Source organism: Nannospalax galili, unplaced genomic scaffold, assembly GCF_000622305.1.
Source record: "Nannospalax galili isolate Female #2095 unplaced genomic scaffold, S.galili_v1.0 scaffold139, whole genome shotgun sequence".
NCBI lineage: Eukaryota > Metazoa > Chordata > Mammalia > Rodentia > Spalacidae > Nannospalax > Nannospalax galili.
The window spans coordinates 907,847-934,197 of NW_008345884.1; the positions used below are offsets into that span (position 1 = coordinate 907,847).

General features: G+C 39.0%; 1 protein-coding gene across 3 annotated transcripts in view; it reads right to left on the reverse strand.

Moving 5' to 3' along the window:
• Positions 1-25,882, reverse strand: part of Ranbp3l (RAN binding protein 3 like) — a 53,686-nt gene extending 27,804 nt beyond the window's left edge. For 2 of the 3 annotated variants that reach the window (XM_017800329.2, XM_029567778.1), the window contains exon 1: positions 25,309-25,718. In XM_017800329.2, the coding sequence (XP_017655818.1) occupies positions 25,309-25,402 (94 nt within the window). In that variant the 5' untranslated portion in view covers positions 25,403-25,718. Of the gene's footprint in view, positions 1-25,308; positions 25,719-25,757 lie in introns of those variants that run through there. The other variant, XM_029567779.1, reaches the window with a different exon arrangement.
• Positions 25,883-26,351: the final 469 nt, after the last annotated feature.

Sequence of the window (26,351 nt, forward strand, 5' to 3'; positions counted from 1 at the left end):
AGCCAAAAGAAGATCCTGAAAGGAGAGGAAGAAACCAAGAGTGAAGCAGCTTTGGATCAGGAGTCTGACAGCCCAGAGCTCCCCACCCCCAAGTTTCTGATACTGTTTCCCCCACAAGAAGTGCGCATTGTAGCTTGTTAGTCAATGGGAAACCAAGTTCTTAACATTGGATAGAAGCAAGCAAGCCAGCCTAGCCAGAGCTGGAAAAACTTGTGAAAACATTCCTTGAAGGAAAGAGGATGGCAACCACCGCCCTGTAGAGGGGTGGGTCTTGCCAAATGGGCCACTTCTGATTGCTACCAGTTCTGGAATTATCCCCCTGGCCTGCAGCCCTGGCAGGCGCTGCTGCTCCTTTCCCTTTCTTCCTGGACTTTCCACGTGTTTCTGCCACATCCTCTTCTTGATTTCCTCTCCTCAGGCACTCTTGTTCCGTTCGCCAGCACTTGCTCTCTCTCCTCCTCCTCTACTTCTGTCACTTTCGTCTGAAGTGCTGGCTGTCAAAGCATGGATTTTAGCACCTGAAGACAATCCTAGACCTGTGTTTTTTTAATTTCCCAAGATGTCCCCACATATATATACATATACATACACACACACACACACACACACACACACACACACACACACATATATGTATTAGTCAGGGTTCTCCAAAGAAACAGAATCAGTAGAATGAATATATATGTATAGAGATTTATCAGCTTAGCTCACAGGATAGAATCCGAGTAGCCCAACAATGGCTGCACCACACTGGAAAGGCTGAGACTCCGTAGTCACTCAGTCCACAAGGCTGGATGTCTCAGTAGTCCCAATCTGGCGCTGAAGGTCTGACAAATTCCAAAAGATCAGCTAGTGTTCAGTCTACAGCAGCAAGACGAACTCACCAGCGAGAGAGAAGGCAAGCAGCAAGAAGCCAGGCATTCTCCTCTGCCTTGGCCTTTTATACCGGCTGCCTTCAGAAGATAACACCCACATTAAGAGTGTGTCTTCCAGCTTCAGATGATCCAATCAAGAAGATTTCTTTCATTTCAGTTAATCCCAGATCCAATCAAGTTGACACCTGGGATTAGCCATCACTATATGTGATACATAAAATCTCCAAGGCTAGCCTTGAACTCCTGATTCTCCCCCTCCTCCTGTTCAGGAATACTGGGATTTCTGGCTTGCATATATTTTTCAAAGATTGTTGTGAGGATTGAAGCAAAGTATACAAGTGAGAGAAGCTTCTCCTTCAAACAATTTCAGAACAAAGCAGAATTTCTATATCTAATGTCTGTCTCCCCATCCTCCATCCCCCATGTACCTACACTTTTCCCAACATACCCAGACATGACATATATATGAACATACAGCAATGCATCAGGTTACAGGCTGTATAGCAGACACTCATTCATTAAAACTTGGTTTCCTTTTCCTGCTCTTTTCTAGTCCTAAATTGTAAGTGTTCACCTGGCTACTCTGTGTTAGCCCTGGTTAAAACAAAAACAAAACAAAACAAAACAAAAACTTGGTTGCTCAGATTTTGTCTGGTTTGAGCTTGCATTAAACATGGAGAAGAAGTAGGTAAGAAATACCAACCCAACCTAAGGAACTTTTGGTAATCGATGGCTGCTGGAAAAAGGAAAGACCATGCTTATTATAGGGTTGGGACTCTTGGTGGGCCCAATCGATGGACCCACACTGAAGGGCACAAATCATACTCTATAAACAATATTACATAAAAAGTTTCAATGTTTCTCAACATGACTCTTTTTACTCATGTTTTTATTCTTATTCCAAGTTTTTTACTACTCTCTCTCTCTCTCTCTCTCTCTCTCTATATATATATATATATTAATTAAATTGATTGGGGAGGGGGCAGTGGGGGGACATGGGGAGAGGGGAGCAGATCTAAATGCCATCGAACTATATCATATGAAAATCACTAAAATTCAATAAAAATACAAAAATATTTACTACAATATGTAATTATATCTTAGAATATAGGTTCAAAATTCCATAATTTTTGAATATTGTTTACTGACAGACTCCCTTTCCAAATTCTATAACCTATGCAAAGTCTTCCAGTGTAATCACATTACTTCTTAAAGAAAGCAATGCTAATAAAATATTTTGAAATTTAAAAAGCTTCAATGTTTCTCAACATGACTCTTTTTACTCACATTCTATTCCTTTTTTTTTCCTACTTTTTCCTCTCTTTAAAAATATATATATTAGAGGCTGGAAGATGTCTCAGTGGTTAAGAGCATTGGCTATTGTTGCAGAGGACCCAGGTTTCAAATCCCAGCATACACATGATGGTTAACAACCATCCTTAAGTCCAGATCCAGGGGATCTGACACTCTCTCTGTCCTCTGTGGACACTGCATGACATGAGTGCATTACATACATGCAAGTATAACAGTCATGCACATAAAATTAAGAATTAAATATATATTAATATCAGCATGCTCCTGTATTCAAGCTGTGGTCAGAAGTAGTCATAGAAATCTTTGCTCTTCAAAATGTAGTCTTTGGGCTACAGAAATGGCTCAGTGGGTAAAATGCTTGTGGCACAAGCAAGATCTGAATTTGGATCCCTAGAATCCACATAAAGTTGCCTGCAGTCCCAACCCTAATATGGCAATGTGGGCATGGAGGCAAGAGAATCTTTGGAGTTTGTGGGCCAGCGAGCCTGATGTATGCAGTGATGAACACAGGAGACCCTGCCTCAAAGACAGTGAAGACAAGAACCAACACTGCAGCCTGTCCTCTGACTTCCACATGCACATATTCATACCTACACACTACAAACACATGATACACATGTACATATTTTTAAAAAAGTGCTCCATATAAATCAGTAGCACTGACCCAAATTTGTTAGAAATGTAGACTCTAAATCTTTACTCTACACATTCCCTAGGTGATTTAATTGTTTAAGAAGTCCTGAAGAACAAGGGATTTCTGTCAGCAGGGGTCAGATTCATAAAGATGGCAGTAGAGTGTCCTGGAGCTAGTGAGTGACCCTGTGGGATATGTGGAAAAGGCTGGAAATTCATGAGAAAATACTGCTATTCAGACCATAAACTATTATGATTATGATTCAATGTGAACTCACAGCTACTCTAATGACTTTAAAATAAATCTCTACACTAAGGATATCGAAATATTATTATTGATATTGAAACTAGTCATCTTTGAAGCAATACATGATTTACTCTAAGATGCAAAAGTGTTTACTGTTTTAAGGATATGTCTGAAATCTGCCCTTTTTCATAAAAAAATCATTGCATGAGATTATTAAATATAAATTAAAATGTTCATTTCTGCAAAGCAGAAAATTAGCCTGGAAGCATAAATCATATCAAAAGCATTTGTCATAGTTCTAGGATTGTTCAATAGGAATTTGAAGCATCAGTCTTGTGCCCTCATTTACAGAAAAAAATGAACACATCATAGCGGGTGACCTCAGTCTCTGCATGGAACTCTGGAAAAGGGTTGTTTTGTTTTGTTTTAAAGAAAGAACCAGACAAAAATCTCAAGACTTTATTAAACTTTCCTAAGGATGTTTTGAAAAAGGCAAAGTATAGCCTCAGAAAAATCAGGAATCTATGACAACTCACAAATGAACCACAAGTGTAAGACATTCTGTACTTAGTCATATAAGGGGGAATTCTGTAAAATACAAAGGGAATTAAATAAGCAACAAATAACTTCATGATAATATATAAGAATATGTCTCTATAGATGAGAATGGTGGGTCCACAGAGTGGCATTATTAACCATGATAGTGCATTCTTGGTTCTATTTTATGAGATGCCTTGTTCTGGCTTAAATGTAAAAGAACAAGACTTCAGAGGGAATCAGGCAGTCTACACAGCAGGTTTTCAGGCTGACTCACAAAGTGTGCTAGCTCAGGCTGGGACACAAGATAATAGGCCTTCCTGAAATGACTGCAGCATGGTCATCTCTGCCAAAGATTTGGCCAATTTGTGTACTACAAATACCAGCTGTTTGTAAGACATACAGAAATATGCAAGATAAAAGTGGGGAAACCCTTTCTCCTTTAGGTCTAATTCTCCAACTTAATACCGCTTTCCATTTTCACTGGAAATGAAGTTGTCAACTGCCAACTCTAAGAAACTTAACAATTCTCAGCTTGGATTCATTTATGAGAAGCATGTACTAGAGACAAGGAATCAAGGTGAGAACAAAGTGGAGAACATTATTCCTCTTCTTGTGAATACCAGGTTGATCAGGGAAGCACTCATTTCCAGGGGAGAATCATTTTGCAGTAGGAAACTGGATAGAAGATGGATGAGAAAACTTGTTCAGTTACTGACTACAACCACTACCACCTAGAGCTAGCTTAGTCCATCCTGTTTCCCAAATCCATCTGCCCCTGCTGACAACCTTCAGGGGATCCATTTGTGGTAAGTTCCAGAGACTTTCCGTTCTTTTCTCCTTGGTTTTATTTTGGTCTAGATATAGACACAGACCAATTTTGAAAAACCACATCACAGGAATAGGAAGATTTCTAATTTGAACAAGAAGTAAGAAGCACCAGAGACTGTCCACACAGTCTTGGCTACTGTATTGCTCACCTATAGTCATATGTAGCACGGGCTGTAGCCAGCGACTTAAGTTCATTTGCATTTTAGAACCTAGAGATTAGAAACGGCAATAATACCAAGGAAAGAAAAAGCAAAGGTATTCTCATTTCTTTAATTCCTAATGTTTTTGTTATTGAGACAGAGTCTCACCTCAAGCTTCTAATTCCCAAACTTGCAATCATCCTGCTTTGGCTTCCCAAGTGTCAGTATTAGAGGTGTTTGTCACCTCTAATGTCTTCCTGGAGAAGCTTACAGGAAAAATCATTTCCTATTGAATACCTGGAAAAATTGTCCTGTCATGAAGAAACTGGTTCTGAAAGGTTCTGTAACCAAGCCCAAAACTAAGGCTGGCATGGTCGTGTGCTGTGTTGGGAATGCTCAAAGACAAGACAGGTTTCATGAAAGCCTTCCTTGATTTTGAATAGACCACTCTCTGTGGATATCACAACATAAAGTGCTGCGTGTTCCAATAACTGAATAATTTCCTTTTTTCCCCATCCCTCTTCAAGGCAGTAACTGGCATTTGAAATGCTTATGCACATCATGACTAATCATCCTTTCACCTTTTGGAATGTTTAACTTAAAATGACCTTCAAAAACATAATGAACATTAGATCTTACTGATCTCTCCGGCTGCTGTTTCTATGCAATGACATAAACACATTTCCACCATAGTTTAGCTATTATAAATTACATTTAAATATATGCATCTTTGGTAAATAAATGAATGACTGCTGGAAGCCAGAATATGTGGATTTTAGAAACCTGTACTTTGAGAAGACAGAGACCAAGTTCTTGCTTAATTTACTATGTAAACCTTGGAAAGGCACTCTGAGCAGACTTCCTCATCTGTGAAATGGGATTAAAGTCCAATGGTTAGGCAAGATTACTTATATTAAATGCTTAGCATAGTGCCTGGCTTGTAAGAAATGCTTAGTAAGTTACAGTTTGTCACATGGTATGATCTTCAGTAGTGAGTTATTAAATACCCTCTTAGCACAAGATAACTAATGCCTTAAAATTACAACTTGTACTCAAAGTCACACAGCAAGCACTTGGGATCTAACTACCAACAGCTAATTCCAAATCTCTTAACATTTCCTGTAAGTTAGCTTCCACCTGGGCTTGCACTATAATGAGTTGGCAGCTTCTGTTTGAAGGGTGGCATGGTTAGGGCAGGATGGTGCTTTCCTGCTCCCATGGACCTGGGCAGACCTGATAAGGATGTGAGCCAATGATGCATGTATCTTCCTGCACTTTGAGTTTGCCATTTTTAGTTATGCAAAAAGCTTCTCCTATTCGTTCCATTATTTGTTCATACTCAGACTCTTAAGAGAGTTTGTTCCAGAATGCCTGCAGGTAAATGGCATAGTGATCCTAGCAATTTTAAGTTTCATGTCAATATTTTCAGCCATTGGCAAAAAATAACAGAACATCTTACTTTTGAACACAGCCATTTCTCTGTAATTTGAAGGCATTACTTTGTCTATAAATAAGACCATTGTGTGCTTTGGTAAGAAGGGTATCTTCAACCTTCACTCAAATATGTTTATCAGAGCATGTATGGGTTTACAGATTGATAATGCCAGAAAGATCTGCTTGCTTGTTCTCTACACTAGTCCTTTGTTTTGGGACCAAGGGCTAATAAAGATGCAGAGTATGTCCCAGGATGTGTTTGGTCAACGCGTACCATTTGGAAATACATATTTCATTTGACAGCATTTGTAAATCACATATTTCTCCCTCAGAATAACTCATAGTGTGAAAACGCTTCCATATGTTAGGAATAGATTTCTCCAGTTTGCTGAGGGAGGAGGGGAACAGAAATAAAGTCTGGGTTTCAAGGGGCATTGAAGATGTATATTAAGCAGACACACAAGTCCAAAATGGTATCTTCTTTAAGTTACTCTCAACTAATTCTCCAGTAGTGTTTACAGCTAAAATTAAACAGGTAATTTTGTCACAAAATATCTTCTTCATAAGAATCAAGTCACTATTCAAACTGATAAGTTAATATGCCTTCATACATAGAATTCAGAAAAATTTATATTCTTCCACTTCAGCAAAGAAATGCACTATTTTTAAATTCCTTCATGGATTCTCAGCACAGTCAGGATAAAAAACTGAGCATGACTTCTTCCAAAGTGCTTTTCCTCAAACTTACCCATCTTTGTCTTAGTCCTTTGAGCAAGCAAAGAGAAAAGACTGTTTGCCTATTTCCACAGGAATAAATGAATGCTCTTCTACTGAGATTGGGTCCTTGGGCACCTAACCAGCAAAAAAGAAGCCAGCCTGTCACCCTAAGCCTCAGGAATCCAGAAGGTTGGGCCCGTGTCCTTTTAGAACATGCAGAGGGCCCACAGCCTGGCACAGTCTACTCTATGATGTGAAGGTTCACCTATCCCACAGGCCCTCAGGGGCAGGAAGGGAGCAGGCATAATGTGATACCTGCTCCAGAATGTTCTGCTTAGAAACTGCTCACTAGAACTAGATTGGGAAAGGTGAAGGCCAGAAAGCAATTAGTGCACTTACTACAAATAGTTTGTTCATTATGTTAAAGAAAATTAGAAGAGAACAAATTTCACTCTTAAAATTTATGGGACTTGAAAATTTCTCAGGAAAATTGAAAATGTTTCAATTCTTTCTTCCAAGCTTTCATGATCATTGGACTATTAAGACAAATCAAGCTGAGATGATTGGAAAAGATATTCCAATTGTGTGATGTGTTTTTAATCTTTTATAAATGGTGGTAAAGTACATTTATCACTTTAACTACTTTAAGGTCAGAAAGCGGCATTAATTACATTCATATTATTGTATAACAATCCTGCTGTCTATTACTAATTCTTTTTCATCATCCTTCAACTGAAACTTTGTATCCATTAAATAGTAACTCCGCCTTCCATACTTCTCCTAACCCCTGGAAAATGCTATTCTATCTTCTGACTTTGAATCTGACTATTCCATGTATTTTGTAAGTGCGACATACAATATCTATCTTTACAATTAAAAATATTTATTTGTGTATATGTGCATGCACATGCACTATTTTGTACTTGTGGAGGGCAGAGTCCAACATAGGGAAATAGGTTCTCTTCCTCCACCATGTGGAGTGCCAGGATCAAGCTTTGGTGACAAATGCCTTCACCTGATGAGCCATCTCTCTGGCCCAATATTTGTCTTTTTATCTCTAGCTGATTTCACCTAGCATAATGTCTCCATTCATGTAGCAATAAATATCAGAACGTCATCACTCCAAAAGGCTGAATAATGATAAACTTTGTGTATGTGCTGAATTTTTAATCCACTATCCATTGATTTGCTTTTAATTTAATTTTTAAAATATTTTATTTATTATTTTTATCTTATGTGTATAAGTGTATTGTCTGCATGTGCATAAGTGCACCCATGTTGTGCAATGCCCACAGATGCCAGAAGAGGGCATCAGATCTCCTGGAACTGGAGTAATGGGCATTCATTAGCTGCTGTGTGGGTATGAACCTAGGCCCTCTGAAAGACCAGCCAATGCTCTGAACCATGGAGTCATCTCTCTACCCCTATTTTTTCAATGTATATTTTTATTTTGAATTTTTGTGCATTTCATACATCTCAACCATATTTAGATCCCCTCCCCTATCTGTAGCCCACCTACAGAATTTCATGCATTCTGTCATATATGTTAAGGCCTATTGACTCAAATTTGTGTACCCTCAATGTGAGTTCATCCACTGGAGCCTGTTCAACCTATCTAGAATCTCTCCCTTAAAGCAGATCACCTCTTTCTCACCTAGCAGAGATCAACTGCCAATAGTTCCTTGGCTGAGGTTGGGACTTCCTGCACATTTGGTGGGCTTTTAAAAATCATTTCCCTTTTCTTTCTTTCTTGGCTCCCAGTCTGACTGTATTTCTAACAAGTACCTGCCTTCACGCATCTCCCACCCACTCCTGTTGCCATTTCTTCTTCTTCCTCGCCTTCATACATCACTTTATCTACATGTCTAATATTAGGATTAGCATAGATCAAGTCTTGTTCTCTTGTTTTTGCAGTACTGGGGATTAAACCTAAAGCTTTATGTGTGCTGGGCCAGCATAACTCTGAGCCACACACCAACCCCTAAAGACTCTTATGAGTATTTTAAATTGAAATACAACTTAAGTTACCTTTTCCTGAATTCTCTGTCAATTCGAGATGCTTTTTATTAGAGTAGCTCTTATATGCAGAAAGTTTTATATAGAGATATGGCTCTTTGTCCAACCACTAACTGAGCACTAGTCCTGTGTTCTCCAATCATTTGATGAACTATTTAGGAAGCAAATTGGCTCATTTAGTAAATATTAGTTGCCTGTGATAAGCAAGGACAATAGAGCATTTTAAACCTCAGGCTGAAAAAATGAGTATTCACATAGGCAGGAAAAGTTTTGATGCATCTAGTATGATGTTTCTTAGATTTTTTTTTCATTGTTTTTCTGCATCTTGTAATTTATAGCTAGAATTGTTTTCTTTTTCTAAAACCTTCTCCAAACTTACTTTCTTGCTTCTTCACAATCAAAATAATCACTTTCATTAACTTTAGCTTATTCTGTTTTCAAAAAGAAAAACAGTGAAAAATATGTAAACTTTAACCCATATTTGAAAATGAAGCAACCAAGTTGGTCTTGTTAAAATAGACACACACACACCACCACCACACCACACAATACATACATGCACACACATCCCTACAACCTCATTTCTCCTCAGATGATTAAAGTTTAACATGGCCATCCCCAAATCAAAATGGTCCACTTCTAACATTTTCAGATTTCTTATTTGACTCTTTATCTTAAGTTATCTCCCTCCCCCTTTTAAAACTTGTTTGTTTTTTGGCAGTACTATGGATTGAACCCAGGACCTTGTGCTTGCCAGGTAAAGTGTTCTACCACTTAGATGTCCAGTTATCTTTTAATGTTTTAATTTTGAGACAAGATCTCACTTAGTTACCCAGGCTGTCCTTGACAGAACTCACTCCGTAAATCAGGCAGACTTTGAACTTGGTGGTCCTTCTGCTTCAGTCTCCAGAGTAGCCAGGATTGCAGACCTGTACCATAAGGCTTAGCACATCCCTCCTTCTTATGAATTATACCAGAACAAGAAGAAATTTAGTGCTAATTGCTTCGGCAGGTCATTATACAGATGCATTCAGACTGTTGTCCCCAGTTGAAAGTCTAGATCATATTCCTATGACCTTTTGATTGTTAATTGCCATCCCCAGTGGGTGAGGTATCCGATCACTGGGTAGAAGGAATGCAGCTTCTAATTAAATAAAGTATTACCACATTTTAAATCCTGACTTCTGAATATTTTGCTAGATTTGCCAATAGACTTCATTAAAAAGCAACTCAGATGTGAAACTTTTTGCCAAAAAGTCGATTAAAATTTCAAGTCGAGTTAATAATTTAACACAATAGTTGGCCTAACACTTGAAACATAGTCCCCAGTTTAATTACAAAAATAAATTGGAGGCTGAAGATACAGCTCTGTGAAAGAGTACTTGCCTAGCATGTATATGGCCTTGGGTTTAAGCCCTAGCACTGCCAAAATTATAAGCTGATGGAGCTAAAGAGATGTATCAGCAGTTAAGAACACTGGATGCTCTTTCAGAGGACCTGGGTTCAGTTTCCAGCACCCGCTTGGTGGCTAACAACTGCCATAACTCCAGGTCTGGAGAATATGACACTTTCTTCTGACCTATTCAGGGATTGCATACACGGGTACACTTACATACATGCAGGCAAAACAAAACAGTCATACACATAAAAATAAGTAAATAAAAAACTTAAAGATAAATTATAATAATGACTATTAAACCCCCTTTTTAATTTTCAGTTTTGGGTATTGCTAGTTCGTCTATTTAAAAAACCCAACCCATTTTTTTCAGGCCCTATCAGCTCAGTTCCAGAAATGGTAGGTTGCTTTGTTTAATACTTCATACAACATAAGAGATAGGTGCTATGCAGTTTCTTAGCATTAAGTAAAAATTACTAGCCTAGTCATCAAGTCACCTACTTGGACCCATGGGTATACATGGACACGTCTGCATTTTCTCATGTGTTTATTTTAAGGGTCAAAACTGCCCTCCTGACATCAGTTGGATGTGGTTCATAATTCATGTAGAACTTAATTGGTGACTTAATAAGAACCTATTTGAAGTAACCAAACCACAAATTGAGTTCAAGGAGCAGTCACCAGGCCAGCTCTTTCACAAGTGCTTAGCTGAGTGTCTGTTTTGTGCGTGCTTAACAGGCAGTGAGCATGGGCTCACTGAATCCCAGCCCCTGAGTCAGGGTTATGAGCTTGGCTCTGAAGTCATATCTTACCTACCTCCTGGGACTTTCTTAAAGAAATAAACAAATACATGAAGCGGTTAATGGTGTCTGGAATATAATAGACACTGCATAAACATAGTTTGTTTATAAGTGACATGTTAGCACTATGGGATGGCCTAATGTATAAACTCATTTTTCTGGTCTCAAAAAGTTGGTTATTTCATTCATGTTGATATTGTCTCCTCAAACCACAGGATCTTGGTTTTGAAAGGGCTCTTACAGGTCCCCTGTTGAAAGTTTTCATCTTGGATAACAGAGAATAGCATAAGAATTAAAATTATACTAGCACCACACTCTTTAGCCACATATGGAGGCATGCTGGTGCAGGAGGTAGGCATGCCAAGATCTTGCCGTTTCATCCATGGAGTCAGCCTCTTGACTTTGACTCAGACTTCTGTATGCATTTTATACTATTTTGGGTATACCCAATTACAGAAGCATGCTTCTTGTTATTGCAGTGACTTCAGCACCTAGCATCAAAGAAGTATGATTGATGCATGAAGGAGAGATTAAAGACATCATTTCAGGTGGTGTATGTTGACTTACTTGGGGATTTGCACCCAAGGGGTGATTGTTACTGGGTCTTCATTTATCCTATGCAATATCAGTGGGAGAATTACCATAATAAGCAGCAGAAATAATTTTTTTGTGGTGAAATTCATGGCATTCAAGAACCTTGGGTTGTCTAAGGTATTTTAAGAGTACTTCCTAGTCTTGCACAAATTGGACAGAAAGCTCTGGCAAGGCCTGGGGCCTGTACTCAAGTACCATGCCCACTGGCTTTTACTGAAAGGCCCAGTGTCCATTAATGAGCAGAATTCCTGGCTACCAACCAACCACACAGAACACTGTCTGAAGAATACTGTTTTGTCTGAGCAAACTTTGTAAGCAAGATATAATCAGATTATTTAAGGAACATAAAATCTGGGACATCATATGAACCGTTTCATGCTTGTTTGATCACAAATGCTTGCTTAATCAGTGCCTGTCTATTCAAAAGAATTTAGCTCAAGACTTGTTTCATTTGGACATGAAAATGGGGTAGTGGAAGGATGACTTACTTTTACCCCATCTTTAACTTTTTGGTGGTTACCTCTCTAAAAGAATGTAAAACTTGTAAATGACCAAATTAGCTCAAGTAAGTATGAATTAACCCCATCTCACAAATTCAAAACTCTTACCATGGCTCCCAGAATATTATGTAAGTGACCTTTCTCCCCACCCTCCCCCTCCTCCTCCTCCCCCTCCTCCTCCCTGCCCCATCTCTCACTCCATTCTTAAGTCACACTTAAGCCAACTCAGCCATACTAGTCTCCTTTTATCCTTGCAGAGCACTAGTACTCAGGGTGTGATCTCTACAGGAGTTGCAATAACAGAGGAGAACTTGTTGGAAATGAAAATTCTCAGCTCCTTCCCTAACATCCCAGACCTGAGTCAGAAAGTCAGGATGAAACCCAGCAACTGGATCTGTTTGATGGTTGAATGATTGCTTTCTTTACAAAGTCTTTCTTTGGGCCAGGTGTGGTGGCACACGCCTTTAATCACAGCACTTGGGAGGCAGAGGCAGGCGGATCTTAGTGAGTTCGAGGCCAGCCTGATCTACATAGCGAGTTCCAGGCCAGCTGGAGCTACAGGGAAACCCTGTCTCAAAAACAAAACAAAAACAAAAACAAACAAACAAACAAAAAACAAAATCTTCCTTTGAGCTCAGTCTGGCCCAGAATTCGCAATCCTGCCTCTGCCTCTTAAGTATTAGGTACAACTTCAAGTTTGAGAACCACTGATGTACATAAGTACAATACAGCAGTCCCCCAGTTATTCACAGACTTGGTCAACTTCAGCCTAAAAATGTTAAATGGGAAATTCCAGAAATACACAATTCATAGGTTCAAATAACTTTCATTATAATGTATTGTTGGAATTTTTCTGTTTTGTTAGTTATGGTTCTTTTTCTAATTTTATTTATTTATGTGTATGAGTATATTGCCTGCATGTATGTAACTGTGCCCATGTTGTGCAATGCCTATGAAGGTCAGATGAAGGCATCGGATTCCCCTGGAACTGGAGTTACAGATGGTTTTCAGCCATCATGTGGGTGCTGGGAATAAAACCTGGGTCCTCTGCAAGAGCAGCTAGTGCTCTTAACCTCTGGGCCATCTCTCTAGTCCCTAGTTGTGGTTCTTAATCTCTTACTATGCTTAATTAATAGCTTAAAATTTATCATAGGTATGTAAATAGTTATCCCTTGGTATATGAGGAGGTGCAACTGTAGTGTTGAACTAAGTCAATCAAGAACAACATCAAAATCCCATGCAGAGTCTGATTTATGAGCCTCATAGTCTGCGTACTTGGCACCAAACTTAACCACCAGGGCTTTGACTCCAGGGGTTCCAAAACCTTCCCTTCCATCCTAAAGATCTCTTTCCACCTTTCTCTTTTTTAATGAGGGCTACCCTGATCGCCCTCTACTGAGGTCTCATTTCACATTTCTCTTTCTCAATGAGGTCTACCCTGATCACCCTCTGCTAGGACACTCTATTCTTTCCACTCTGTTTTTCTCTGTATCTACCATCTGCAGTGTTACCATTTATGCTATGTATTTTGCTTATTTATCTTTGTTTCTTTGTTTCTTTGTTTGAGACAGGGTCTCCCTGTAACCCCAACTGGCCTGGAACTCGCTATGGAGACTAGGATAGCCTTTATCTCACAGAGATCCTCCTGTGTCAGCTTCCTAAGTGCTGAAATTGAAGGTTTGTGCCCCCATGTCAGGCCCTTATTTATCTTTTTTACTGTCTGCTTTCTGCCTGTCAGAAAATAGGCTCATGTGGCAGGATGTTCTGTCTGCTTTGCTCATTAGAACCTTAAAACTGTGCCTGATCCACGGCAGGCATTCAGAAACTATCTATAAAGCATACTAAATGAAGTTCTATGTAAGTTTAAGCAAGAAGAAGCAGAGGAAGTTGGCAGAAGAAAAATCTTCCCAAAGTAGTCTGTTTCAGTTGTTTACGGAAGCGTGAATTATCAGCTACCCATGGCTTTAAAACAATGAAAACGCTGAATTTTTAAAAAATTAAGAGAAATAATTAATTCTAAATAATGCTCATTGATAAAGACAGAGGCCTGAAAAGCTACTTTGGGGGATTCAGGGATCAAATGCAGGGTGTTATGCATACTTACCACGTGCCCCACTGCTGAGCTGTACACAGCTGTAGCTGTGAGATAATGCTTTTATCACGGCTCAATTTATTCTGCACTAATCTCATGAATTTGATAATTTTAGGTTGTTATGTTATTAATGGAGAATTTCTCAGTTTCTGGAATAATTGAAGTAATAATAGTACTAATTGTGAAGCTCATCTGAGGTAGTGACTAATATTTCATATTGAAGGCTGAGCTGTGGCTGTTCTGCCAGTAGGACACTACTACATTCTTGCTTCTTGGGCAAGTAGTTAAACTTTGGGACACTCTAGTCCTTTCATTATTTGATAGATTTTCCAATAGGGACCTAGAAGCAGCTTTGGAGCACAAAACCTCCCAGGCAATCTCACACTTCAGAAAAAAGGGATGAATCATATGCAATAAAATGTACAGACAAATTTTGACAATGTGTCCTCAGGTAACCAAAACCTCTGTCCTGGTATAAAACATTGCCATTATCCAAACAAGTTTCTTGGTATCCTGTTCAAATTCTTCTCCTACTCTGGGAACAACTGTTGTGATTTTTATCATCGTGGCCTAGTTTTGCTTGCTTTAGAATTTCTTAGAATGATACATCATATAGCTTTTGGTGTTTGGCTTATTTTTATGCAAATAATGTTTTCTGAGACTCACCTTAGATTCAATGATTCGTTCCTTTCTATTAGGTAGGTTTTCAGCATATGAATATGCACAATGTACTCATCCATGTGCCCACATATGACCACTTACAAATGAAATCTGCTCTGCACATCCCATGCAGGTTTTTTAATGGACTTTCGTTTCATATTTCCCAAAGGAAATGATAGTTCATAGGGCTGACTATACAAGAAACTGCTAACCCACTTTCCATGTTAAACAACTTCATAGCAATGCACGAGAGTCCTCCACATCTTCCAAATACAATGTTATCTGTGGTTTAAATTTTATCCATTCTAGTTACATTAATGACCTCTCCATTGCTATAGCAAAATGTGTGCAATAACCAACTTAAACAGAGGAAATTTTTATTCTAGCTCACAGTTTTAGATATTTAAATCCATGGCCAGTTAGTTCTATTGTTCGGGACCTATGTTCACACATAAGTGTGGGAGTCACTCACTTCATGGTCAGAAAGTTAAAGAAGAGAAATGTGCATGAGTCCCAGTATCCTCTTTAAGGGTGCATGTCTCATGACCATAAGACCACCTAATGGGCCTCACCTATTTAAGTTTCCAACACCTCCCAACAGTGCCAGACTAGCTTAGCAGCCTTTAACACATGGGCCTTTAGGGAATGTCTCAAGTGCAAAGCAAGGCACTAGTGGATGCAAAGCAATCCTCGTGGAGGATTTATTTTGTATTACCCTGAGGACCAACAGTATTGAGCATTTTTTATGAACTTTATGGCCTTTTCTTTTAGAAGTAGCTGTCAGACCATTGGCCCACATTTTAAATCAATTTTTTTTCTTGAGTTGTAAGAGTTCTTAACATATTTTGACTTTGTCGCACTGTGCATGCACGCACATCTTTATCTCTCCCTCCCTCTCTCTCTCTTTCTCTCTCTGTCTAAAACAATTATTTTTTTCTCAGTTTGCTTTCTTCTTCATGGTATTGCTTTAAGAACAGATAATTTTAATGCTGATATTCTAATTTATCTATTTTTTAATAGCTAGTGCTTCTTGTGTCTGTCTAAAAAGCTGCCTATTCCAATGGTAAAGATATTTTCTTAGATTTCTTATCTAAAAACTTCACGCACTTAGCTTCTGTGTTTAGGTCAAATTTTATCTTAAATTAACTTTTAGTAACATTTTCATATATTTTTTCTAGGACTATTACAGAAAAGAGGACCTTTTCTCCCATTTGAATGATTTGGGATCTTTATCAAAAAACATGTATGAAGCTGGTGAGATGGCTCAGCAGGTAAAGATGCTTGCTACCAGGCCTGACCACCTAAGTTTGATCTCCAAAACCCACATAGTGGAAGGAAAGAATTGACTCCTGCTAGTTGTCCTCTGACCTCCACATGTGAACAGTGTCATGTGCACACCCCCACACATACATATACACATGTACCATATATATACTCATCCTTAAACGAGGCTGACCTCTCCCAGTAGCCAGTGGTTGCAAATAGTTCCTCAGGTAGGGTTGGGGTTTCTTACCCACCTCCCAACATCCAGGCTGGGATTTGGGGATTTTGTCTTGTTTGAACTTACTTGGGACCCGTGCATGTTGTCATCAGTGCAGTGAGTTCATATGAGTAACTGACTAGCTACCTGGAAAACTCTGTTCCTTGCAGTCATTCACCTCCTCTGGTTCTTACAATCTTTCCATCACCTCTTCCACAATGATCCCTGAGCTTTGGGAGGCAGAAGTTTGATGCAGGGGACCTATTAATGGATAAGGAAAAACTGACGTTTTAACAATATTGAGTCTTCCAATTAATGAGTTTGAGATTCTCTCTCTCTCTCTCTCTCTCTCTCTCTCTCTCTCTCTCTCTCTCTCTCTCTCTCTCTCTCTCTCTCTCTCTCTCTCTCTCTCTCTCTCTGTGTGTGTGTGTGTGAGAGAGAGAGAGAGAGAGAGAAAGAAAGAGAGAGAGAGAGAGGTATGCACACCTGAGCATGTGGAGGCAGAGGAGAATGTCATATGTCCTGCTTAATCACTCTCCACCTTAGTCTTTGAAACAGGATCTCTCTCTGAGCTAGGCTGGTGGCCAGCAAGCCCAGCGATTCAGGCACACCTGCAGCCACACTTAGCTTTTTTATGTGTGTGCTGGGATCTGAATTCAGGTCCTCATTCCTTCACTTCACAGCAATTACTCTTACCCACTAAGCCATTGCTCCAGTCACAGGAGGTAGATCTCTCTCTCTCTCTCTCTCTCTCTCTCTCTCTCTTTCTCTCTCTCTGTCTCTCTGGTTGTTTCTTAAAATATTTTATTATTTATTATATTTTATGTGTATGAGTGTATTGCCTGCATGTATATAAGTACACAAGTGTCATGCAATGCCTGCAGAGGTCAGAAGAGAGTGTTGGATCGCCTGGAACTGGAGTTACAGACAGTTGTCAGCCACCATGTGGGTGCTGGGAATCGAACCCCGGTTCTCTGCAAGAACAGCTACATCTCTTAACTGCTGAGCCAGCTCTCCAGCCCAAGATAGATCTTTTCTTATAATTCAGTCTTCTATAACTTCTCTTTGCACTGTTTAAGTACATAGGCTTTGCACATATTTTGTTAGCTTAATCCACAAGTATTTCTTTTTATATTACTAAAAGGATATTAATAATTCATTTTACAAATATAGTTGTTTATTGTGTGTTGACCTGATATCCTTGATACATTTTAGGACTTTTCTACATAGACTACTGGTCATCTATGAATAAAAGTTTTACTTCCTTCCTTCCAATATGTATACCTTTTATTTCTTCTATTTTTGAAACTTAGTACACTGGCTAAGATTGCCAGCATCATGTTAAACACAAGAGGTAACAGTGGGCATCCTCATTTCTTTGGAAGGGAAGTCTTTGATCTTCTATCTAACAGTGCTAGCTGTGCTTATCTTGTAAATATTCTTTATCAAATTAAGAAAGTTCACTTCTATTCTAAGTCCTTTGAGTCTTTTTTATCAGTTGGTGTTTCATTTTGCTTTTCCATATGTCATTGGCAAGAAAAGTACTAATAACACCCTCTAATATTCATGATATTAGTAATATGTTAGTTATGACCTAACTAATATGTTAGGTCATAGACTGCAGGGGAAATCTTAACACTATTATTTTGCTAAATGGACATAGTAGTAAGCCAACTCTTAATGACTTATCATTATACCCATAAATTAGTGCCTCTCTCAACTCTAATCAGAGAAGCTTCCTTTTATAGTAGATGGCAATTAAAGCAGACACTCACAACCTGTCAATGTGTAAAGAATAAGGGACTGTGGAGTGCTCAGCCCTAAATAGTGCTCACACTGCTCCCTCGCTTAGGGACCATGGTGGAAGAGGGGGTGGAAAGATTATTGTAAGAACCAGAGGCTACAAACACAAACAGAAGAGTGTTTTCTGGACACAACAGGAGAGTTGCACATATGAACTTACAGCAGTGGGATCAACATGCACAAGCCTGCTCAAACTCGAACCACACAAAAACAAAGCATGGAGGGTATAGGTGGCATGAATTCACCCCAGCTGAGGAATGGCTGGCAGTTAATAGTTGCTGGGAGAGGGAGAGTCAGTGTTCTTTAAGGACATGGCCTCTGGTATGTCAACCACACCCCAGTGGATGACCAGACACCCAGAGTATCTAGTAGCACAAATTGGACATAATGGGTTTTAAGAAAAAATGAAGACACAAAGTTGGGTAGGTATGGGAGGAGTTGGGGGGCAAATTTGATAAAAACACATTGTATAAAATTCTCAAAGAATTAATAAAAATATTTTAAAAACAAAATTCACCTCTATTCTAAAATCTTTAAGTGCTTTTTTTTTTCAATCAATTGGTATTTAATTTTATGTTTTTTCCAAATCTTTTTGGAAAAAAATACTAATGGCACACTCTGTAACATGCATTATATTGGTAATATGTTTATATCTTTTAATTAGTTGTGGGTATATTAATTTTATGGTTTTCAAAGAAACAACTTTATAAGTGTATCTGTGTCATGCATTGCCTGCGGAGGTCAGAAGAGGGCATTGGATCCCCTGGAACTGAAGTTATGGATGGTTGTTAGCCACCATGTGGGTGCTGGTAATTGAACCTGGGTCCTCTGTAAGAGCAGGGAGTGCTCTTAACCACTGAGCCATCTCTCCAGCCCCTTTATTTGTTATTTGTATTTTACTTGTATGAGTATATTGCCTGCATGTAAATAAGTGCACCTATGTTGTGCAGTGCCCACAGAGGTCAGAAAAGAGAACAGGATCCCCTGGAACTGGAGTTACTGACAGTTATTAGCCTCCATGTGGGTGCTGGGAACTGAATCCTCTGCAGAAGCAGCCAGTGCTCTTAACCACTGAGTCAACTCTCCATCCCCCAAAGAAATAGCTTTTGAGAACTAGGAATGGATGATTATTTCTTTGTAGACTGGTTCTTAGGACTAGGAAAACAAAGGACTTTCCTTTGATTTTCTTAAGTACAAAATCAAATGTGTAATTAAGATGACTTTGAGCTATTGTGGCTTTAAAAAATGTGATAAAATACACTTGCTAAAAATTTATCTTTTAGTAAATGTTCAGTTCAGTAGTATTAATTATGTTCACATATTGTTCCTCAATCCACTTCCAGAACTCTTTCATCTTATGAAAACTGAAAATATATCATTAAATCCCCAGCTAAGCACCATCTATCAGGAAAGTTTATTATGGAAAAGATTCCCATACTGACTAAAAGCATGAGCACGAGAATGTCAAATAGTTTGCAGGCAAAGGCTGCTCCCTTTCTGGGGTGGAAGTCATGGCTCAGCTGTTAAAGGCACTGGCTGCTCTTGCAAAAGACCTGGGTTTGAATCCCAGCACCACATAGTGGCTAACAACTGTCCATAATTCCAGTTCCAGGGGATCCGACACCCTCTTTTGTCCTCCAGGGGCACTGCATGACACAGGTGCACTTACCATACATGCAGGCATAGCACTCATACACATTAAAATAAAATTAAATTAAAAAAAGATTTCTCCCTCTCCTAATTCTTAAAGTAATTTATGTACCAGTTTGTGGCTGTAAATGCTAGTGAAACCTTGTAGATTGAATGAAAGCTATTTGAATCTCTGTAAGGCTCCCTTTTCATAGCAAAAAACAAAAATACATGTAGGTCTGCCATCTTTAATCCCAGTCTATTTTAACTATGTGTCATTTACATGATGTCACATTATATGAGTAACAGTGCCTCAAAACCTCAAGGGAAAGCTGGCATGATTCTATTTCGAGAATCACCATTTTTCATGATAACCCACATGAAAGGAATTATATATTAATATTTGTGCAATAACTACTGGATTGCCTTTTCGTGTCTACATGTTTATTCCTCAGCACTTAGGTATTCTAAATTAAGTGCATTCATGAATATCTACAAAAAGCATTTTCAGAAAATAGTGCATTCACAATAATCTAAATGTAATTTGTGTTACATAGTTTAGAGTCTAAGGACATTTGATGGTATAGTACATAGGTACCACTCAGACTTTAAATTTATATTCGTATGATCTCAGCTGGATTTGGTGCTTTCTAACCCCTCCCAAGAGCAGTGTCCCTGAATATGAAAGATGATTTTAAAATGCAACTGTTAGAGCTTTATGAAAGTGAGTAAAATTCTCTTCCATTCAAAGAGTTGAAAAAGTGGTAGCTTAGTTTTATTACTTAATTCCTCCACAAACCATGTTTGAAGCCATCACAATGCCCCAATGCACAAACCATGTTTGAGGCAACCTTGGGAGAAAACCATATTTGCATTCTCAGTGTCTAATAGACACTTACCCTATGGTTTGGATTTGGTACAAATGTGTTGAATAAATTAAAGGGCATTAATCTGTTCCCTGTCTTTCGGTTCTTGACTTTTAGGAAACTGCCTTGTATACAGTACATTAAGAACAAAGCACATACAGAAAATCACAAAGTATGATGTAATCGATTATTGTGGTACTTGTCCCTATTCCTTTCACAGTACGTCACAGGTTTTGAATTTTCTGAGTGATCAGTGTGTCTTTGTTATGCTCATGAGGCAACCAATAGAGGACCCTTGTGTATTTTTAAGGGCAGGGCTGGCCACACCAAGAAGACTAAGCCTGTGATTGAAAGTTGGAACATAAAGTTCTTGCCTACCCAAGGGACAAGAGAAGGGCTGCTGACTGAGTTCAATCACATGACCAATGATTGCATCAATAATGCCTGCATAATGAAACCCAAAGAAGAACTTCAGACACACTGATCAATAGAGCCTCCTGGTTGATGAATCTGTTAATGTGTGGGAGGGTGGCACACCCTAACTGTATGCAGACAAGCTCCAGGGCTCACAGTCCTCCCTGATCTTGAGCTCTGCATCTCTTCACCTGGCTGATCATTTGCATCCTCTACAATAAAGTAACGATCACAAGTAGAGTAACACCTGAGCTCTACGAGCCATCATAGTGAATAGCAACAGCCCTGAGAGAGTGGTAGAAGTCTTGACTTTGTAGTTGGCCTGGCAGAAGGGCAAGTGGCTTTCTGAATTCTGAAATTTGTGATGGGCATCTGAAGTGGGTCAGCCTTGTGAGATTAAGTGATCAATTTATGGGGTCTTTGCTAGTTCTAGGTAATGTCAAAATTGGGTTGAATTGAAAGATACTCAGTTTGTTAGAGAACTGGTATAAGAACACACAAAGAAAGTCTAGAAGAATTCCAAGGCATTTTGAGTATTTGTGAGTTTCTCTGATATGAACCAATGGGGAAAAAAGATCAAACATCATAATCCTATGATCTTATACTTTGTGAAACAGCTATATAGAACAAAAATAAATTGAAATTAGCTCTTAGTTATGGTGTAATGTTAGAAAAACCACTTAACCTTAGTGGATCATTTTGTGAATCAGATTGGCTGGGCCACAATGCCAAGATAGTTGGTCAACATCTTGGATGTTTCTGCAGGTGTTTCCAGTGACATTTAAACTGATGGACTTTGAGTTAAGCACACTGCCTTCTAGTGTGAGCAGGCTTCCTCTAGTTAGTTGAAGGTCTGATTAAAACAGAAGATTGATCTCCTCAGAGCAACAAGGATCAGACATCAACTGCAACATCACCAGTCTCTTCCTGGGCCTCCAGCCAGCCCACACTGCAGCTCGGACTTGCTAGCATCCATAATTGTGCAAATCAATTCCTTAATAGAAATTCTTTCTCTCATTCATTCATTCTTTTGTTCACTTTCTCTCTTCCCCTTACCCCTACATTGTTGGCCCTGTTTTCTAGTGAACCCTGAGTACTGCACTACCTTATATTGCTGTAGCAGGCATTAAATGAGATAATGTGTGAGTTTATGTCTTAAAGCACTATAAAACATGAGTATGATTGTCTGCTTAATACATATAATGCATAATGAAGCTTGCAGACATAAGCATTAATATTTACCAGTGTGGTCAATATTATAGACAAACAGATTCAAAATACCACAGAGGAAGTTTTAAGACAGGAATAGGTAGGAAAAGGGTGGTCTTGGCCTTCTGCTATGGACAAATGTAGAACTTGTGGGCACTGAGAGTCAATTTTGTATACACAGGAAACCACAGCTGAGTTGACTTAGTTCAATTTGTCTACCCAGCATCTGATGCAATACTTTGTACAAAGTTGTTGTCCAAATAATCGAAGAATAAATAACTTTTTGCTATGTGACCAACCAAAGCAGTATGTTTTTCTGAGTGACTAAGGTAGAAAGGGTCAAATACCAGAGTTAACATAAAACACATTAGCATATTGTATGGACGGTTAGAAGATGTGTGTGTATGAAAGCTAGCCCTGCTTTAGCAGAGTCAAATTTTAATAAACCATAGTCCACATGGTAGGCAAGAGAGCTAGATTAGCTTGGCTGGGGTGAGATCAAAGGTACACACTTTTGGCTGGTGTACATCACTCCCTTCAGCTTTGCCTCCTTGGACCTCTGCTGAACTTTACATAATAGCAAGGTACAAATACAGCTTTTGAGAAAAATCAAGACCACAGCACTAAATAAGTACTTTTAAACCTCAAGACTGCAGTATACGTCAACTTGTAGAGCCTAGGAACTGGAATGCTGTTTAGCAGGACAGCAAAGACTACCCAGTGTCACTTGTCACCTCAGACCTCTAGATGGCATTTCTTGTGGCAGTCAATGGCCAGTCTGGGCTTCATTAACTTTTTGGATTGTGGTTTATGTGAGCAGATATTTTGAGACTCGACCATGAAAGAATATGGTTGCTTTCAAAACATTCTAGGAAAAAAGCTTTAGGCTGAGAGGAAAAAAAAAAAAAAAAAAGACCAGACTTCTAGTCTTGTTGGCATTTTGGGAAGTATGTCATCATAATGACATTCCCAGGCTTCTCTGGATATGGATATAGCCGGCAAAGGAGAGACCGTCAAACCAGCTGCTTTAAGTGAAAACAACAGTGGCATATTATTTTCCACTTATGAAATCAGAAGTGACTTTTAAAAATAATTCCCTGTGTAACTGAGAGTGTATCCTTTCAGTCCTTTTTGAAGAGAAGAGAGCCATTTGGCCAGGAAAAAAGTTTTAAAGGGCATAATCCTTTGAACGTATCATTCCCTAAGACTTTATCCCATGAAAATAATTTTATCTTTGCCCAAATATATCTATTAATTTAGATTTAGCAGTCCTAATTAGGGTGAAAATTAGAAAGAAATGATGTCTGACAGTAAAGAATTACAGAAGGGAGCTTTGCCACACTCATATAAAGAAATATTATGTGACTACTAAAAATCCAGTTGATGAAGAACATACATAACAATAATATGAGATTCTGGTTATTATGTATGGTTAAATTAAAAGGCAGTTTGCAATGTACTATGCACCAAACAAGTCTATTTTTAATAGCAAAAGAGTAATCCAAATATGAATATGGAAGGAAAAGCTAGACTACCTATTAAAATGTTAACAGCAACTATTTGGGTGATAAGTTACAGGTGATTTTTTTTACCCACTTCCTTAGACTTCCCTTACAATTTTTCTATTATACATATTACATTCAAATGAGGGAGAAGGCTTTAAATATTTCAAACAAATAAACAAACAAAAACAACAAACAGTCAAAACTATGATAAACTAGGATTAGTTATTAATTCAGGAGCAAGAGCACTTAGTGCTTTGCCTACTTCCCAGCGTATTTCCAGAATTTTACATTCCAAGGCGTTAGCTTAAAATGATTCATTGGAAAAAAAAAATGATTCATTTTATGGTCTCACATACTCTAAAAGGTTTACGTTGTTGTCATTTAGCATGGACCATTTCCACCTATATTATGCTAAGCCCTGTGTAGCATGAAGTCACTTTGCTCAGTCAGAACTCTTGCGAGGAGGTGGCTGGAGACAGTCATCAAACATTAGCACATGGATGCTACCTTGAACATGGGGGTCTTGGCCCATTAGCTGTGACTCTGCGTGACAGTGAAATCTAAAACTGTGTCTACAGAAAAAATAATTGAGGATTGAGAAACCCATACATATATATCTTAGGTCCATCACAGCCTACTGAGGAGAAGTTAGAAATGTTTGGACAATTCTTAACCTCTGAGAGGCATCTGTGGGAGGAGAGAGAGAGAGAGAGAGAGAGAGAGAGAGAGAGAGAGAGAGACCTCCCCACAAATGGCCTCTGCTGTCCCTATCAGTGGATTGGAGGAATCATTTGCTTTATTCATGTCAACCTTCTGCTGGTTGGGTACTAAATTTGAATTTTTTTGTTTGTTCTTTTGATGTTTTTGAGACAGGGTCTCTCTGTAGCCCCCGCTGTCCTGGAACTCACTATGTAGACCAGGCTGGTCTCGAACTCACAGAGATCCACCTGCCTCTGCCTCCCAAGTGCTGGGATTAAAGGCGTGCACCACCACTCCCAGCTCTATTAAATATGAAATGTTTTAAAAGACTGTTCATGGAAAAGCTGTGAGTGGGGTAAGGTCAGACTGGCCATTCAATAAAACATCACACTTTTCCCTTTCCACACTTGTCCATTTCCAGTTTATTCTTGCATTATACAAAGGAGTATCAAGAATATATATTTCCCACAAATAAATTGTCCAAAGGTCCAGACAAAACTAGGTTTAAACAAAGTTCAAAAGTTTGACCATCATCAGTGGTCAGATGTGGGGAACAGTGCTAGGCTAGCTAAAGCTGTTCTCAGCAAACTCCTCCAGCAGCAGTCCTCCTTGCCTGCATGGGTGTTTTCAACTACACATAATCTAGCATATCCTAGACAACCAACAATGGCTAGAAGTTTAAACATAAGTTTCCAAGGAATATGTACTGTTGACAGTTTTCCAACTCTTGTTTACTGTTTTAAATCAATAGTCTAGATTAACCTACCCTCCTGCCTCACTATCGTGCCCATTCTCAAAGTTTAGAAACATTTTATAATCAAAGCTTCCCCAGGTATTTGACTAGCCCAGCCTTGTTCTGGACATGCAAATGGACAGAAAGTCACAGACCACAGGACTTAATAGCTCCCCAGACTCACCTTGCTGTGACTGGTCCTCCTGTGCCTTCAACTGACTTGTATACAAACTGGTGAACAGGTGCTTGTTTTCATCTTTCCTTTGTGTGGCAGACATGGTACCAACAGTCTGGCTGTGGCTCAGGGATCACTAGGGCATTTTATCTTGGCCAGTCACTAAAATCGTCTTCAGAAGGCACCCAGAAAGAACACAGAGGTACACACAGATCCTACCTTACATGTAAAACATTTACTCCTTAATAAAATGCCAGAAGAGCTTCTCCTAGTCACGATTTCTATAATAACTATTTCCCAGTGTTGCTTCTGCCTATAAAAAAAGCTAACTTACTTGGCTGAAGCAAGACTTAATTCTTACTTCATTTCAAAGCACTCTGAAACTTTCCCCTTTTGTAATGTAAAATCCTACAAAGAAACTTTATATGGAAACAGTTTTAGCCACATTATATTCCGGCCTGTTGATGTGAAGTCCAGTTCCTCCAGTATTTTGAGAGGATTGCTAGAGAAACACATACACAAAGGTGGGGGTGGGCTGGAGGGTGCTGCAGGATTAAATCAAGTTTTCTCCATCTGGTCTGAGTTACCCTCTGTGACGGCTAGATGTGTACAGTTCTTAAAGAAGGCTGAAAGGAGGAGGAGCCAAGTAAGTCTGATTAGCATAAAGAGGCAGGCCAGGAATGGCTTTGGGGTTGCTTTAACATAGTCTCCTAAGCAGGGACTCTAAAGATGCCCTGCAGTTAGAGTAATTAACCACGTGACTTCTGCTCCTTTGTCATTAAAACGCAATCTGAGAGCAGGGGTGTGGGCTGCCTGGATATTCTTGGGTACTTGTGAAACCCTAAAGGTACATCTGGAGCTGGTCGTGAGCTCATGGAAATGTACTGCTGGAACTTTCAGTTTCTGTAAATACCTCCGGGCTTCAGGAGAGGGCAGTTACAGGACAACCTCCCTGTCAAGGCAACTATTTAGAATTCTGGAAGAAAAACAAATGCACAAAATACTGTATTTCCAGAAACTTACCCTCATTTTTCTTTTCTGTCTCTACTGCT